Here is a 15,977-nt window from a genome sequence, read left to right as displayed (position 1 = left end):
AACTTGACAACAACCTCAAATTTGGTGTACACTTAAGTCGCTTTTTGTCACTACTGGCTTTTGTTTGCCTGTTATTTGTAGTCAGCTTCATTTGTGCACATTAGTCAACAAATGCTCTGTAACCACTGAAGGGGTCGTTGAGGTTGCAGGCATATTTACTTGAACATATCTGAACTGTTTCTCTTGACCAGCTCATCTACACACCACAGCAATATATATTATTGCCGTATGGGCTTTACTTTAGAGTCAGTTGAGGATGAGCTCCAGCTGAGTTTTTTTCAATGCTTTTCTCTCTCTCTCTTTCCCACCGCATTATACTTTTTTTCCTGCCACAGTCATTCTTTAAAACATTAAAGCAGATTTCTATAAAGTTGTCTCATCTGAAAAATCACTCCTCACTTTCTGCATAAGAAGACAGCAGTGGAATATTAATAAACTTTCATTTAAAGCTGCCACTTTTGAACTTTCAGACACCCTTGTTTATCTCTCCTAAAAGAATGACAAACTCTTGCTAAAAACAAGTCGGAAGTTGGAGGAACTTTAACACAGCATGGAGGCTCCGCAGTCCTGAATGGCTGCATTCAAGTCACAGCTGCCAGCTGAAGGCCGGCACCACACACGTCCCTCTCCGCGGCTCCGCCACCGCGACCCAGCGAAACCCTTGCGTGGCGCCGCCGGCCCGCTGAAAATAATAGCCTGCTGTTTATTTTTCATATTCTCCTAAACAAATCCCTATTGATGGCTGAAGTGTTTCTGGGAATATGTCAGGCAGATTTATCACGGAAGGGGCGTTATTGACTGCATGCTGCCTGCACATTAAGCCAGCGCTTTCTAATCCTCAACAGACCCCCCTCGCTCAATAAGCTATTAGAGGAAGTGAGGATATGCATGCCAACTCGCACTATAGCCAAGATGTGCCATCCATCAGACCTCCCTCCGAGCGCCCTATGCAAGACCCCTACCGGAATCTTCCAGACCAATTGGCCATCAGCGTGATCCGAACAATATTTGCAGCACTTAGAGTGGGGCCAAAGTACAGCGGCAATGGCCCTTTTAACAGGATTCTTTCTCTCCCGTTTGTTATCTGTGTCGAGATACAGACTTGTTCTTATTGAACTGCCCTTGAAGGGGTGCAGACCCTTCCTTCCCTCCCTCCCTCCCTCCCCCAGCACTCTTTTCTACCCGTGTTGCATTGATTCCCTCGCTCATTATATGGTCATCCTTTCCACCCAACTACACATGCAGTGATTCAAATTCTCACTGATCTCGTGAACAATATTTGCTGCTACTACTTATGTAAATCAATATTGGGCATGAAGCAACACAGGTTGGGTGAGGAAGCGTTTTTCAACACGTTGGTCCGCAATCCACACAGAATTTGAGCTCTTTCTGGATCTGTATGCTTTCCATATTCCTTGATAGTGATAGAGCCCTAACAATGCAATACTGTATCTCAGCGAGCAAATCGTGTTGCCCTGAGACCCCACTGTTTACTGGCAGATGTGTGTTCTCCCAGTCAGAGTAAGTGCTTGGAACAAAACCAGAATTTCTCAACCGGATGAAGAGCTGTCAGAACGTGGCTCACCGTGAATCTTGATACCCCTGCCACTGGGGTAGCTGGAAGCAGCGGAGAGTTTAAGCTGCTAGGAGCCAGAGGGCTGCAACCAACTAACTGTGAGACATTCAAACACCCACCAACAGGAAACACGCACCTTTTCCAGCCACCTGAAGGTTTACTTTACAAACACCACATATCCCATGGTGCCAATCTCCCCTCCTCCCAGACCATATGTTTCACCACAAGCCTCAAAGGAACTACACTGGCACAAAATAGACAAAATTCTTTTCTCAAACTTTTGGAAAGATTTCAATAAATTATCAACTAATGGAAAATGAGGGTAGCCTTACTTTCCTCCGAAATCACTTGCCAACAGATGTGTAGAGAGTTTACTCTTCATACACTTACTTGGAAAGAATTGAGAGACCATTTCAAATTTAATCAGCATTTCTAGATGTATTACGGGTATCCAGTCCAGTGTCTGTTGAATTTCTACAACGGCAAACCTCGGGAGTGACAAAGTCATCCAGCAATGTGATGGACTGACAGAATGGCAAGACACATGATATCTTTTAAGAAACAGAGGTAATCACATAATATTTTTTACTTTTCCTGCACACATCTACAGATGTTACTGTTGTATTGCTTAAAAGCGAGTATGAACTTGTTTTCTTCTAAGCATCTGAGGTCTGAAAAAATACAGAGCATCTTTTCTGTTAATTTCACCTGTTTCTCCGGTTTTATTCTCTGTGAATAAATGCAAATAGAAAAAATATTTTCATTTGAAATTTGGGAGAAATAGTGTTGGCAGTTTACAGAATGAAACAAAAATGAACATTTTACATAAACGCACACCTATAAATAGTTAATTCGGAAAAACTTAAAATTCTTTTAAAGTGGTCTCTTAACTTTTTTTTGCGCCCATATATTCATTTAGCAGGTGCTTTTATGCTTGCAAATGCAAGCATTTTATCTAAGAGTTAAACAATAAGTTCAGTCCACCAAACCATGTTTACAAGTAGGAACATATGTTTGGTAGACATGTTTTATTTCCAGGGCATTCAAGCTACACATTTAATCAGTTTGTGTTCATCAAACCCATGATCTTGAAACTGAAGCCTCATGCTCTACCAACATAGCTACGGAAACCCACATCATTTCGTCTCATTTAAATCCGTCAGGTGGCTTTTTCAAGCATGACTTATCAGAAAATACAAATACACTGTAGGGTTTTCTTCCCAGTGATTGAACCCATCCAAAGTGTTGCTACCGATCAGCTGAGCTATTGGAACGCTACATGAAGGCACTGCCATCATGAAAGACAGCTCATTGTTAGCGTCAGGGAGCGTATTATTCACAGAGCATTCTGTTAGGCCGAGAAATCACAGAATAAAGGACAAAAAGAGGGGAAGACGGAGAGAGAGGAGAAAAGCGCAGAAGCAGCATCACATCTTTCTTCTCCAACAGACTTCAAAGCAGGGATATGAAGAATTTAAAGCTACGAATCTTTAAAGAACTCCAGGGACTCACTCAAATTGGCGCTGGAGGCAAGATAGCAAAACTCAAATCTCAATTTAACCCAGATCCCCTTCTCCGCGTTCAATGCACCCCGAAATTCCTTCTTAATGAATCTGGAGACCATTGACTTGATTTGAATTCAGAGCTCTTGAATTAATTCAGATGAATATGGATTACTCGGGGTTACTGAAGCAGTGTGATGTCCAGTCAAACTGGGATAAGGTCCTGATAAAGTCCCTGATGAAGTCACTTTGGTGTCATTTGTATTAAAGAAAGAGAGATCATAGAACAAGAGTGAATTAAAACAGAAGTTATAAGGACTGTTGTAGCACTAAAATGAGTCATACGGCCCTGCATCTATGAGAGGGGTACATACCAGCACGGTGACCACCCGCAGGACCACCCCACGCATGTTGTTTTCCAGCTTCCGGTCGGTGAGCGTTCCATTCAGCCCGTGTACTGGGTCCCAAGTTGCGAGCTGCACGAATAAAAACAAAGTTCACCGTAAGTTCACAGCGCACACAGCAAAAATATTGATCACAATAACAACTTATAGATTTTTGACATGAACTTTAGTGCACTCACATATATGACTGCATTTCAGCACGCGAGCACAGGAAGTTTTCTTTTTCTTTTTTATTAAATCGATTTGAATCTCAAAATGAAGATCTCTGACTTTCTTGCATTAAAACTCATCTAGCCCACGTAACATACTCATGTTATTCCATTCATTTGACAGTTGGTTGACGCCATCTGACAGCCGGTTAGATGTGCAACCTATTGATTGTTCCCTTCAAACTCATTGCAAAGGTGCAAGCGCAATCCACTCGCGCCCCAATGTAACCATACAAGCTCCCCGATTGGAATACGGCCAGAGAGTCAGATCTGATTTATCCATCGGCTTTCATGTGTGGTGTTATTGTTAACATTTATTTTCAAAAGCCACTACACATTATGATCTAACAATGCACGGCTTTTGCAAAGCGGCTCATGCGCCTTACACAATAAATCACTAGCAGCTGTCCATGGACCCGCTGGTTCTGCGCATTTAAACCTCAGCGAGCCGCACATTCAGATGCAGGCCAGCGCATGGAATCTGATGAGCGGCTTTCATTTGGATGTTAAGTGTACAGGAGGTTGCCAAGCGGTAGAAAACAAAATCAAAAGTGCAACACAATGTAATCGGAAAACGAAACAAGTATTTTAATGTGACTACCCCACAGCAAGGAGCAGAGCAATCATGATTTAGACAAGTAAGTAATTTAGGGCCATGCTTTGATACTCAAACACAAACTCTAATTAGACTCTGTCAAAGTGTGTCGCAAAAACAAACAATCTGTTGGCCGACTGTTCTCATTTTTCCTCTCGAGTCCTATAACAACCGAAAACAGCTATTGATTTATTTGCCAAAAAAGTAATAAAAAACAGGGCTGAGCATTAAGCAATACTTCCTAATAAGCATCAAACTACCTTTGAAAAGGGTTTGTGCAAAGATCAAAATTGACCATTTTGCCTGCAAGAAAGTGTTGAAAATGATTTTCTGTTGAATCAATAACGTGGTATGAGAGAGATCAGGGGTGGGTGTGTTGATAAGACGTTGATGCTTTTGAAGTTTTCCATGAAACGACTCAAATGACACGGTACAAACTTTCTAAAAATGATGGTAAACTGATCCAGACATACAATTTTAATATCAATACCAATTTCACCCTTAACAAGCAACATAAAACAATTTTGGAGAAGAAACTGTACACAAAAACACTGATTCACACCTTTTAAAAAGGGGAAATTTTAGTCCTGAGATTTGATTTTCTAGTGATTTATTTTCCTTTGTGTTTTTTAAATGTAATTAAATTAATTAAACTAAATTCCTAACATACAACACTACAACACAATAATTAGACTGCTATTTAAAAATGTAGCTTAAAATAATGCAGAACATACCATATCAAAATAAACATTATTCTATAGACTACATCGTTGAAAAACACTTTGTTCGATTGCATAGCTCTCTTCTCTCATCAGAGTAGATTTTATGTTATCACAAACTTTAACAGTTATTGGGAGTGATCATTACAATAATTGGTTTCAGGCTGGATTTGAGTGATTCTTCCCATAAAACTATACTTCCTATTTGCTACACAGTTTACAATACTTGTTTCTACGATAGCAAACACAACACATCTGACAGCTACAGGTCAATATGAGGCGTTTGCAGATGCACTAAACCCAAATAGGATGGAATGAAAACATGTCGTATTATGAAACATATCAAATGTGAGATAACAGATAAGCCATCTTTCATATTGTACCACCACAGAATGAGAAGCAGGTTTCCAAAATGGATGATAAGAATCACACATTTTCACCGGAGAGTTTCATTTCAGGTATGTGGGAAAAAAGTCACCAGAGGGAACATTTTTATCTAGGTAATTTTTGTCACTTTCAGTGGAGTTTTGGCTTTGAATGAAGATCACTCTGAAAGGAAATACATTGACACACAAGAGGTGTCTGAAAGTAGTCAACACATATCAACATTAAGGACTATGGGTCCTATCTTCAAAATCTAAGATCATGATCGAAAGCACAAAGCACAGAGCGTAGGTGGGCGTTTCCGAATCCGCTTTTGCTAATTTAAATGTCGGCGTGCCATGCGCATGGTCCAAAAGTGTTGTATCTATTCTCGTAATGAGTCATTGGTGTGTTTAGGGTGTAATTCAAAATAAAACAATAAGAGTCTCATCTCCCATTCCCGTTTATCTTGCACTTGCCCCATGGCGCATTACCGTTTTTCATGGCGGAGTTGCAAGAGCTAAGACTGAATGTTTCTCCAGAGGGAAATGGCTCTTGCTCACAAGCAGACCACCTACAATATTTATATTTATGCACACAACAATGATCCTTTACATTTTAATGCTTTAATTGTTAAAAATGTTTGTGTGCTGCTGCGCATCCCTGTGTGTATAATCTTTAAATAACAAAAGGGCCATTGACTTTAGACCGGGGTTCAGTCGGTCAATCAATAGTGTAGTCTATTTCAGCTGCCTCAAAATAGCAACGCACCAGCAAGTGCCTATGAACGCGCTCTGTTCTCAGACCAGCACGGCCATGAGTGCACAAATGAGCAATAGAACATTTGCTTATTAAACGAATCTGTTCAAGACGTGAAAATGATAACTGCGTCAGTCTAAAACTAGCAAAATACATTCGCGTTGAGCCTGCCGTCAGCTTGCGCCGGGATTATGATAGGACCCTATGAGTTGCATTGTTTTAAAGTCCCAATAAAATTCAAATTTAAGAGATCTTGAAACCAAAGCAGTTCTTGGCCACCATTACCATAGTAGGAAATAATGCTTTATAAATATCTTTTGTTCTGTTAAAAAAAGAAGGTAATTTGAAGATGAAGGAAAGCAAACAGTTCTTGGCCACTTTTGGCTCCATTGTCATTTTTCATAATGTGGTAGTCGATGGTGGACAAGAACTGTTACGAGGATTCTTCCAAATATACTTTCATTGTGTTCATCAGAACAAAGACATTTATACAGATTTGGAACAACTTGAGGGTGAGTAAATTATGGCGGGGGTGAACAGTTCCTTAAAGGTGCAGTTTTTGATTTACAGCGGCCACTAGTGTTGTATTATAGATTTGCAACGTTTAGGGCTTCTGCCGAATTCGATGTAGGCCTGCTCTGTATGTAGATATAAATAGCTTATTCTAAGGCATTCCAAACATAACGGTTCATTATGTAAAGTCTTTATACACCTCTGAAGAAATATTTTTGATATATTTTCCTCCTAAAAACCCGGATTGTTCCTTTAAGCTCCTGCATATTAATATAATGTATAGACTGGAAAATGCACTTCATCCCATAGATGACATTCTTTATATGATCGATTATGAATATCTAAAGCGCAGAGGGCATCTCTTTCCTTAACAGTGATTTTAAATTCATTTCTTCTAAAGAATCAGCCTCCAAACTATCTTTACACAATCAATTCACCTTAAATGGGCCTGAAAGTACCTGTGTGCAAATGCGGGTCTATTTTCTCAGATGATGGCTCTAAAATCAATACAGCTCATGCTGCGCCACAGATCTGCCATACGGTCACGTGCACAAAATGGCTTGTCCGTGCTAACCTCTGAGACTATTTATTCATTCTTATCGCAAGTACTATGCCCTTAGTGGTTTATTATCAATTCAGCCAGGTATTCGCAGAGCGAGTCTGTGCAGAATACAAACTTAGAATTTCAATGCACCAGGCGAGCTAAAGTTCTCTTTTTAATCCATCCCTCCAGACAGAGACTTCACTTTCAACAGGTGCCAAGTACCTTACCGAACGTGAACTTTCTGTTTTTACAAAATGCAAAGACATTTATGAGGCAGGAAGAGACTCACGATCGTTTAAAGTTACAGTTTGTAAAAAACGCCTCTGGAGGGCACACGATCAAAACAACAACAATGCCGCAGCTTGATGACGCTGTGAAGGAGCGTGGAATGATGGGATCTAATGTTTTTAACTCCACCGCTGATGGCAGACGGGAACGAGAAATCATATTAGCGGATGAGGTAAAGTTTTATAAATGTTGCGAATAATTGTGGTCCATAATAAGTGACTCCTCGAAACAAGCTGGTGGATGGCTACACATTACTTCCGCATTTGTCCAAGACACCAAGACATGTTGTCATACAGTTTCTACGTCAGTGAAAGAGGTAACAAAGGTTAACGCGGATATGACGCCACTGACAGGCGACTGCACAGCCCCGTGTCACTGTTTCGCATGCCGATTTTCTCATGATTTACAAGTAGTTGGAAACATTTGAGATATTGTAACTACTTAGCTGAACAAAATATATAACACAAGCCTAGTGGTTTTGGGATATTTAACTGCAAAATTGTTACAAACTGCACCTTTAATGTGAGTTGAACATTATAGATATTGATTTAATTTAATTCATGCTTTAAAATGACACTCCACGTCTAATTACTGATAGAAACGATCTCATAGGAGGCCATATGGATTGTTCTCTGCAGCATAGAAACAAGACATCATGTTGTGCCTCTCCAATGGCATAATACAAAAGTCAATCAACCTTCATTCTCAGCCATTAAACGCATTATCAGTCCATTTCCTGTCCTGAGGGAGCAGGTGGGATGTTTTTATGAAGTTTGATTGATTGATTCAAAAAGTCCCATTAATTAAAACGAACCTTTGTACTTAAGGACACAGCTATGCTTTTAAGCAATTCCTTATTGATCTCTAGATGGACGGTTTGAAGAGCAACCCCGGGAAAGCAGATCTGAAGCAAAATGTGAGTCACGGTCCCTTTTAAAACTCGTATTTATGGCTTGATTGTGGGACACAATACAAAATTTAGTCTGTGGGGGCCGAGAGCCTTCTGGAGTATGACTGGATAAACTCACACGAGCGGGCTGGTGAAAAATTTCTACTAATCGACACAGTGTCATCCATTGTGGGAATACATGTAGCGGTACGGATGAAACACTGTTGCTGACTGCATCAGCATGCATCGACACATCCATCGACCCCCGGACTCGCTGCTTTTAAGTTGACTTCTGGGAACAGCGAGAAGCGCGATAGACATACAGTACGTGCCTACAGTCAAACCCGAGTGTTTGCCCTCGCCGCAATCACTGGAGCAGAACTGTCATTTCGAGCAGCGTGTACTTTTAACACTTTCAGCAGGGGTGCTTTTGGAACTACGGTGTGACAGGAAGTGCTTGTCATCTGACATTTTTTTTGAATGCTGAATCACAAACCAGTGCCACAATGTTACTTGGGCTCATCTCTTGAGACAGTACAGTAAACCCAAGACTGAATAAGGAGAAAGAGAGAGGGAGAGAAGGGGGGAGAATACCTCTTATCTACAGAGAGACTGATAAGAGCTCATTTCCCAGTGCCGAATCGAAACCAGCAGCCTTCTCCGGCAAGAGAATGACACCATTAGCATCTCATAATACCGCGCTCTATTCGGCTCATTCCCATTTTGTGTGCGGGCGCGTTGCCGACTGCTCTCGCTGTTGTGCATTTCACACACAGATCTGTTCACCTTAATCAGATGTGCTTGGCTGACGCTTTGACGCTGGAGCGAGCAGACGGTTTCAGGGGCGACACGCGGGTACGAGAGGCTTCACCGCCAGTATTGCCTGGGTTTCAATAACCTCTCAGGCTGTTGATGTGACACTTCCTTGTAGTCCAGAGCTGAGACAAACAAGGTCAAAGACGAACAAAAAGGCTTCTTGATAAGCTCGCTCTATTTTCTGTACAACTTCATGTGCAAGTCAGTTCACTTGGCCGCCATGTTGGTAACACTATAAGACAGCTTTTTGTCTACTGTATGTACAAAAGAGAAATATAAGTACAGTGACAAAACGGTTTTGTCAAGTTTGTTTAATAATATATTTCATTTCAGCTGTACAATTTTGTACAAAATTTGTGAACAGTGAGACTTCCATTCCTGCTGCCTTAAAGGGATAGTTTGTACAAAAATAAAAATGTTGTCATAATTTATTCATTGCATGTCATTCTAAACTTGTATGACTCGTCTCTCTTGTGGGACACAAAAGAAGATATTCTGAGAAACGTGTTTTGTGCTCATACAATGAAAGTCAAATGGGGTACAATGATATTTGGTCATCGACATTCTTTAAAATCTCTTCTATTGTGTGCGTTTACATTGTAACAATAAATACAAAAAAAAAAATCGTTCGCAATTTAGTAGAATAGTGGGTTTCACATCACAACTATCATGATAAAGAAAACAATATCGCTTTTTTCCAGCTGATGAACGATACAACTCACTATCAATTCAATTCATGTTTATTTATATAGCGCTTTTCACAATGTGCATTGTTCCAAACCGTTTCTGGCGGATAATATTTGATAATAGCAAGGCGGGTTTTATGCCTGATTATTACAAGGCTAGTTGGAATGCTTTATTCTGAATTGCCAGTCGCGACAGGTTCGTTAGTCCCAGATTGCAACCTCTCAAAACTAATAACACACGGTAACCCGGAAGCAGCAAATCGTTTTGACAGATTTTTTTGACAAATAAAATATAAATATGTATTTGAAAAACGTATGAAATTATATTTACAAATGATTAAACCAAATTGCCTGTTTGTGACAATTGAATGTAGTTTCTAATAACCGGCTGCCTGTACATTGTCCCTTACATTACAGACTGAAGCAATCAGAAAGCGATGATATATAACACTTATGAATCTGAGCAAGCTGGCAATACATGATTTATATCCCAGGACACGATCGCACCTTTATCCTTCAAAGAGAGCATCCAGCCTTTGCTGTCAAATTTTGGAGAAAATACAATCGGGAATGAAGACGAAAGAATGAGCAGCAGGTCATCTCCATTCATTTTAGTGATTGGGAACACTGCAGCACGCAGGCTTAAAAAAACACAATGTTATCGTGGGCCGGACACAAATTATAGTTATTGTTATAATATGAACGGCCCTTAACGCTCAAAATTTGTGAAGGTCAAATCCATATTTCCCACGCCTGTTTTCCCCCCTCTTGATTCTCTTATTCTAACCTGATATACTGTATGTTTGCTCTTTAAGACACAATATCAAAGCAATTATCATAATGTCAATGCTGAGCCGCATCTGTTCCTATTGAGTTCTCCACATCACTGCGTCTACAGGATTAGCAACTGTGTCTGGCAATTAATTTGAACAGTTATGTCCTCACTAAGAAACTCCATGGGGACCTTGTGAAACGTATCTCTGTGCTAACATGCCAGGCAGGTCAAATCGATTGATCTCTGCCTAAGGCAAACTGTAAACAATACAGTAACTTGTGAAAATGCTGACAATGCAAAGCAGCACCTGTAAGCCGAACCACTGAGACACGGTTTCTCACACCACAACGGTCACTATAAAAGTAAGCTATCCATCATCACGTTATAAAAACGTACACAATAAAACTTTCAATATGCTGACTGATGTGTGGCTTTGTGATCAAATTAAAATAAGAGGGCTTTTATTCTGCGGCAAACTTACAACTTGGCCTCAAAGAATTAAGTGAGGTCTCGTAGTACATGCTTGTTAAATGCCACCCTCTATTAACATTGACAGACACGCTCTCGGCATTTGAAGTTTAACAGACGTTGTCTTAATTCAGCTGAACATAAACCTGCCTCTTTTATGTTTCAAAGGACTACAGCCAGAGAGTCTAAACAAAAACTGTCGGATACGTCTCTACCTGACAGGTGTGTGACAACACGGCTCTGTTAATGTACTGAAAATAATCAATGGTATTACATTTATGACGACTACGTAAAAGCATTTACATGACTTATACTATAATAAAACATCTTACTTAAGCTGTAAAATGGCTTAAATTCAATTAGGCAGTGAGGCTACTGTTTTAAACCAGATTTAAAAAATAACAATTAATGGAAATGCTTCACATTTGGCCCCCTGGGCGCAGGCATGATTTACTTCCATTATAAGTGCTTTACTTATCATTGCTTTTTTGTTCAAGAGAATACAAACAAGAACATTGAAAGGAGCAATGTGGAGATTTAAGCGACATCTAGCCTTGAGGTGGTGAATTGCTACCAACAGCTCACTCATTACAGCATTATAGGGGCTCTCACAGCACTAAGATGTGTTTTCGCATCTTTGCCAAAGGAGATATACACCTCTGAAAACATAGTTATGTAGGCTATATTATATTGCATTTCTGTCAATAGATCCTCCAAAAAATTACACACTGCACCTTTAAAGACATTCCATTGCTGGCATCTGAACTATCAAGTGGTTTGTTTGTAGCACACTTTTAACAAATCACACACTCACACAAACATACACAACACATCAATGTCTGATAATGAGGTTGTCTAATGAAAGAAAAGTTTCTGCTTAAGATATTCCCTTTAGGTTTCCAATCTATTGTGCTTCATTCAAGAGAAACCACACTGAGGTGTACCACAACCGCCCCCATGGAAATGAACTACAAGACATGTACAAATGTTCGATAAAGCAACATTTTCTTTATCCCTCTAGTAAACTAAAGCAGAATTAAGGCTTTCTTTGAGACGGAAGGACACTGTGGAATGTGGCAGGAATCCAGAGCTTCAGGCAGTACATCAAAGTTCAGTCTGTACCTTCAGTTGGGCAGATCAGGACGGCCAAACAAACACAACAATATTTGGTTTCTTACCATTTTCCCTGGATATTAAACTGAGATAGGAAAACTTGTTAATTGTAGGACTTTAAAAGCTACACTTGCATGATGATGCAATTATTTATGTTTAATGCTGACTCTTACTTGAAGAAAGTTAGAGCGTTTATTTAATTTGATATTATAACAACTTCAATTTGTTCTGTGTGATTTCTAAAAACTGATTGGAACTTTTGGAGCTGATTGGAATTGATTGGAGCCGAAGTGCAAGCGTTTCCTTCTAACACTCACACATCTGTGACTGAAATCCCCATTTATCAGTAAATGAAGATGTCTAATAACCCAGCTATGGTTGCATTTCTGTGCCTTTATCCAGTCAATTTCTAACATATTTTAAGAAATACTGTTTAAGAAATGATCTTGTATTTCTGTGCAAATGAGTTATGATTAGCACTGCTGTTTTGAAGCAAACAATTTTAAATTGGTTTAGACATTAGTATTATTATTATTTAGTTTCATATGTGCAGTGTAGATTAAATATATAATCTTTTTTATAGTTTTGCTTCCCCTAAAATGTACTTTATGTGTTCAATGTAACTTATTTATTCACGAGAAAATGTTAAAAGCAATGGGTAGTGGAATTTTAAAACTAGAAAAAAGTTAAAAAGTTAAAAAAGATCTTTAAGCAATCATGCGGAAACTGTTCTGTTCCCACCGTGGCAGATTTAAAGGCTTCCTTTGGTGGAACAAGAACTTCTCTGACCTTTTTCTTCTGGGAAAGACTGAATTGGATTTTTTAAATGGTTTGTTGAAATGAACAGTCTGAAAAAAATGACTTTGCCAACACTACACAGAACTCAGAATTATGTTTCACAAACATGCATTATTAATATATGACAAAATAACCACTAATCTCAGACTGCCGGCTCCTCCCACAATCTTCAAATCTAAACACAGTAAAAAGTGTTTTTATGAAGGCGATGTAAGGGTTTACAGTCATTGAGAAGTAAATAAGAAGTCCTTACAATTTGTGTGTGTCTATACATTCATGGTTTGATAAAGGACAACAGAACCAATGCACAAATGACTGGTAAGTAATTTGAACAAGTGGAATTACACACCGTTGCTTTTAAGTTTTTCCCTAGTAAAATTATGTCGGAGGTTAATCGGCTTTACCCAAGATAAATTATAATTAACCTTTGAGAATAGAACTATTGTAAGTTTAAATGGACAACTATACATATTAAAAATACATTTATTAGACAGCAACAAAGTAAGCAAATTAATTAAAAATGGTTAAAACAATTTGTAAACACAATTATTGTTGTGCACGAAATTATCGCTTGAACTAATTATTGGATAAACAATAATGAACTTGAGTGAACACTAGAGTAAAGCCAATCTATTTAATATTTCATCATCCGCTTCAGAGAGGTGAAAGCTTGTGCCACTTTAATAAAGCTTTGTGAATAGTCAATTAAAAAAGACTAAAAACAATTTCACATTTAGATTGAAAAATGAAGAGTGCATGACAACATCTATGTTTTGAGTTTTCACTGCCTCCCCATATTCATTTCTGAAGTTTCCAGAAAAGGATTAGAGCAACATTTCCAATATTAACAAATCATTACAAATATATAGTGATGAAATAACTCCCTAAACAAATAAACCAGTCTGTATTCTGTTGTGCTGTTCATTGGCAAATTGATCCAAACATATTATTACTTCTTATACTGAGACATGAAACCCTGCAAACTGTAATTTTAAGGTAAAAAGTTTTTGATTATTACTTTACATGTTTGTTTGGATTTAAAATGAATTAACTAAAAAAAAATGCTGAAGAAAAAATGATGAAGGCCCTAGTTATTCTGCATCTAAACATACAACTTTTTTATATTTTAATCAGATTGAAAATGACATAATTTTTAACAAGTGCACGGACTCCTAATGGAGAATACCTCCTCCTTTACCGGCGCATTACAAACTCCAGCTGGCTGCACACGACCACCCCCTTAAGCAACATCTAGGGCAACTGTGAGAGACTTCCTATTCATGTAAAACACTAGAGTCTAGACTGACTCAACCTTCTCCAACTACATGCCTTCGAGCTAAACCAGGTGAAACGCTGCTAGGCTGAAATCCAATGTATCTTTATAATTTAAAGTAGCCCCTCTGAAAAACAGCTTTATGAGACAGTCCAAAGATCCGTGCAAAAGGCCAAATGCCGTGAGCTTCAGGGATCCAGTAATGCAGTCATGAGAAAGCATTCTGTATATGGAATTAGCCAACGTTATAAAGCCTGTATGATGTAGAGAACAAGAAGTCAGCCGCCAGATAATGATGTGGTCCTGTTGAATATTTCAGACTGTGGATTGTTAAGTGCCTTTTCACGGGGGAGCACTGTCACGCTCTTTTGCTGTCTAACTGCGCTGTGATGCTCCACCTCTCCCCTCAGGGAGTACCTGGAAAGAGTGCTGACCCTGATACCAAGGCGCTCTTTGATTAGCTTTACTAGACGGATGGAATTGAAGTGAGACCATTATTGCAAATTGGGTTATCTTATTGTGAATGCACTGTTCTCTCTTTTTTCTTTTCTCCCGTCTATTCATGAATAACACATTAAAGGCACGAGGAATATTGGAATGTAATGATTAAAGACGTGTGTGGATTAAAGACGCAGGGCTAGAACGCAAAAATATATGATCTGTCTAGCGCACACAAGAGCCTCGGGTATTACGTTGAAGAATGAGGACAGAAATGCCCTTGCCCCTCTTTTATGAGTGCCTTTGACATAAAACACCTTTCACACGGATTCTCAAATCTGGTATTGAATCAACAATGCCTTTCTTAGGCGTATTCTCAGCTTGTCTGATGAAAACACTTGTCGCTTTTAAACCTCTGCCTGACCTTTGGAAAACTAGACTAGGCATCTGTGAAGCACACTGGCTTTTTCTGATGGCTTCATCAGCACCTGGCAATTACCAGCAGACAGCAGAGGAGCCGGCAATGATCAAAGCCTCAGATTGAGGAGAAAGAGAGAGGGACGGAGAGATAGAGAGATTGCTGAAACTGGTAAGTCCAGGCACTGAGTTATGGAGAGGTGAGAAAACTATAGACCTGCTGGATTGTGTTAATCCGTCTGGAGCGGTAGCATGGGAATGCTCTGATCCATGGAGGCATGGAGAGTCTAAACAGGCTCGTCTACAGTAATCCCCTGGTTTACATGCTGTAATTCTACTGGAGGACTGCAGCACAGCACGCTGGGGGTTGGACAGTGAACTGCACTTCAACGCACTGAGAATGCGTCTGTCACAAAAAAAAATAATGTGCATGCAAATTAAACAAAGTGTTAGAGATGGAACATTTCTTTTATGATCCCTTCCACGTTGCTTGAGACAAAAAAATATTTTCTTAATCAGTATTTTTGTCTTGTATTACTATTTTCTAAAGATCCTTTAAAAAAGATACATTTACTTATGAAGCAACATTGCACAAGATTATGAAACATACTTTTAGGGAATGTCTTGATTTTGTTCTTATACCTCAGCAAACTGTTTACCCGTTTTATACCTCATTAAATTAAAACATATTTCGGATATTTAGGATAGTTAACCCAAATATGAAAATTCGTTCAACCTCAAGTTGTTCCAAACCTGTATAAATGTCTTTGTTCACAAAGAAAGATATTTAGAACAATTTAAGCAACTATGATTTCTGAGGCACCATTGACTC

General features: G+C 39.1%; 1 protein-coding gene across 4 annotated transcripts in view; it reads right to left on the bottom strand.

Annotated features, from left to right (window-relative positions):
* The window catches only part of grid2 (glutamate receptor, ionotropic, delta 2), a 319,512-nt gene that overhangs the window by 75,431 nt on the left and 228,104 nt on the right, over positions 1–15,977 (bottom strand). For all 4 annotated transcript variants that reach the window (XR_008909529.1, XR_008909530.1, XM_056773228.1 and 1 more), the window contains exon 9: positions 3,453–3,554. Coding sequence is in view for 2 of the 4 variants with exons in the window: in XM_056773228.1 (XP_056629206.1) it covers positions 3,453–3,554 (102 nt within the window). In the remaining 2 variants the exon portion in view is untranslated. The remainder of the gene's footprint in view (positions 1–3,452; positions 3,555–15,977) is intronic.

This window comes from Triplophysa dalaica, chromosome 18 (genome assembly GCF_015846415.1).
Source record: "Triplophysa dalaica isolate WHDGS20190420 chromosome 18, ASM1584641v1, whole genome shotgun sequence".
Classification (NCBI taxonomy): domain Eukaryota; kingdom Metazoa; phylum Chordata; class Actinopteri; order Cypriniformes; family Nemacheilidae; genus Triplophysa; species Triplophysa dalaica.
This window is presented reverse-complemented; position numbering and strand designations above follow the sequence as displayed.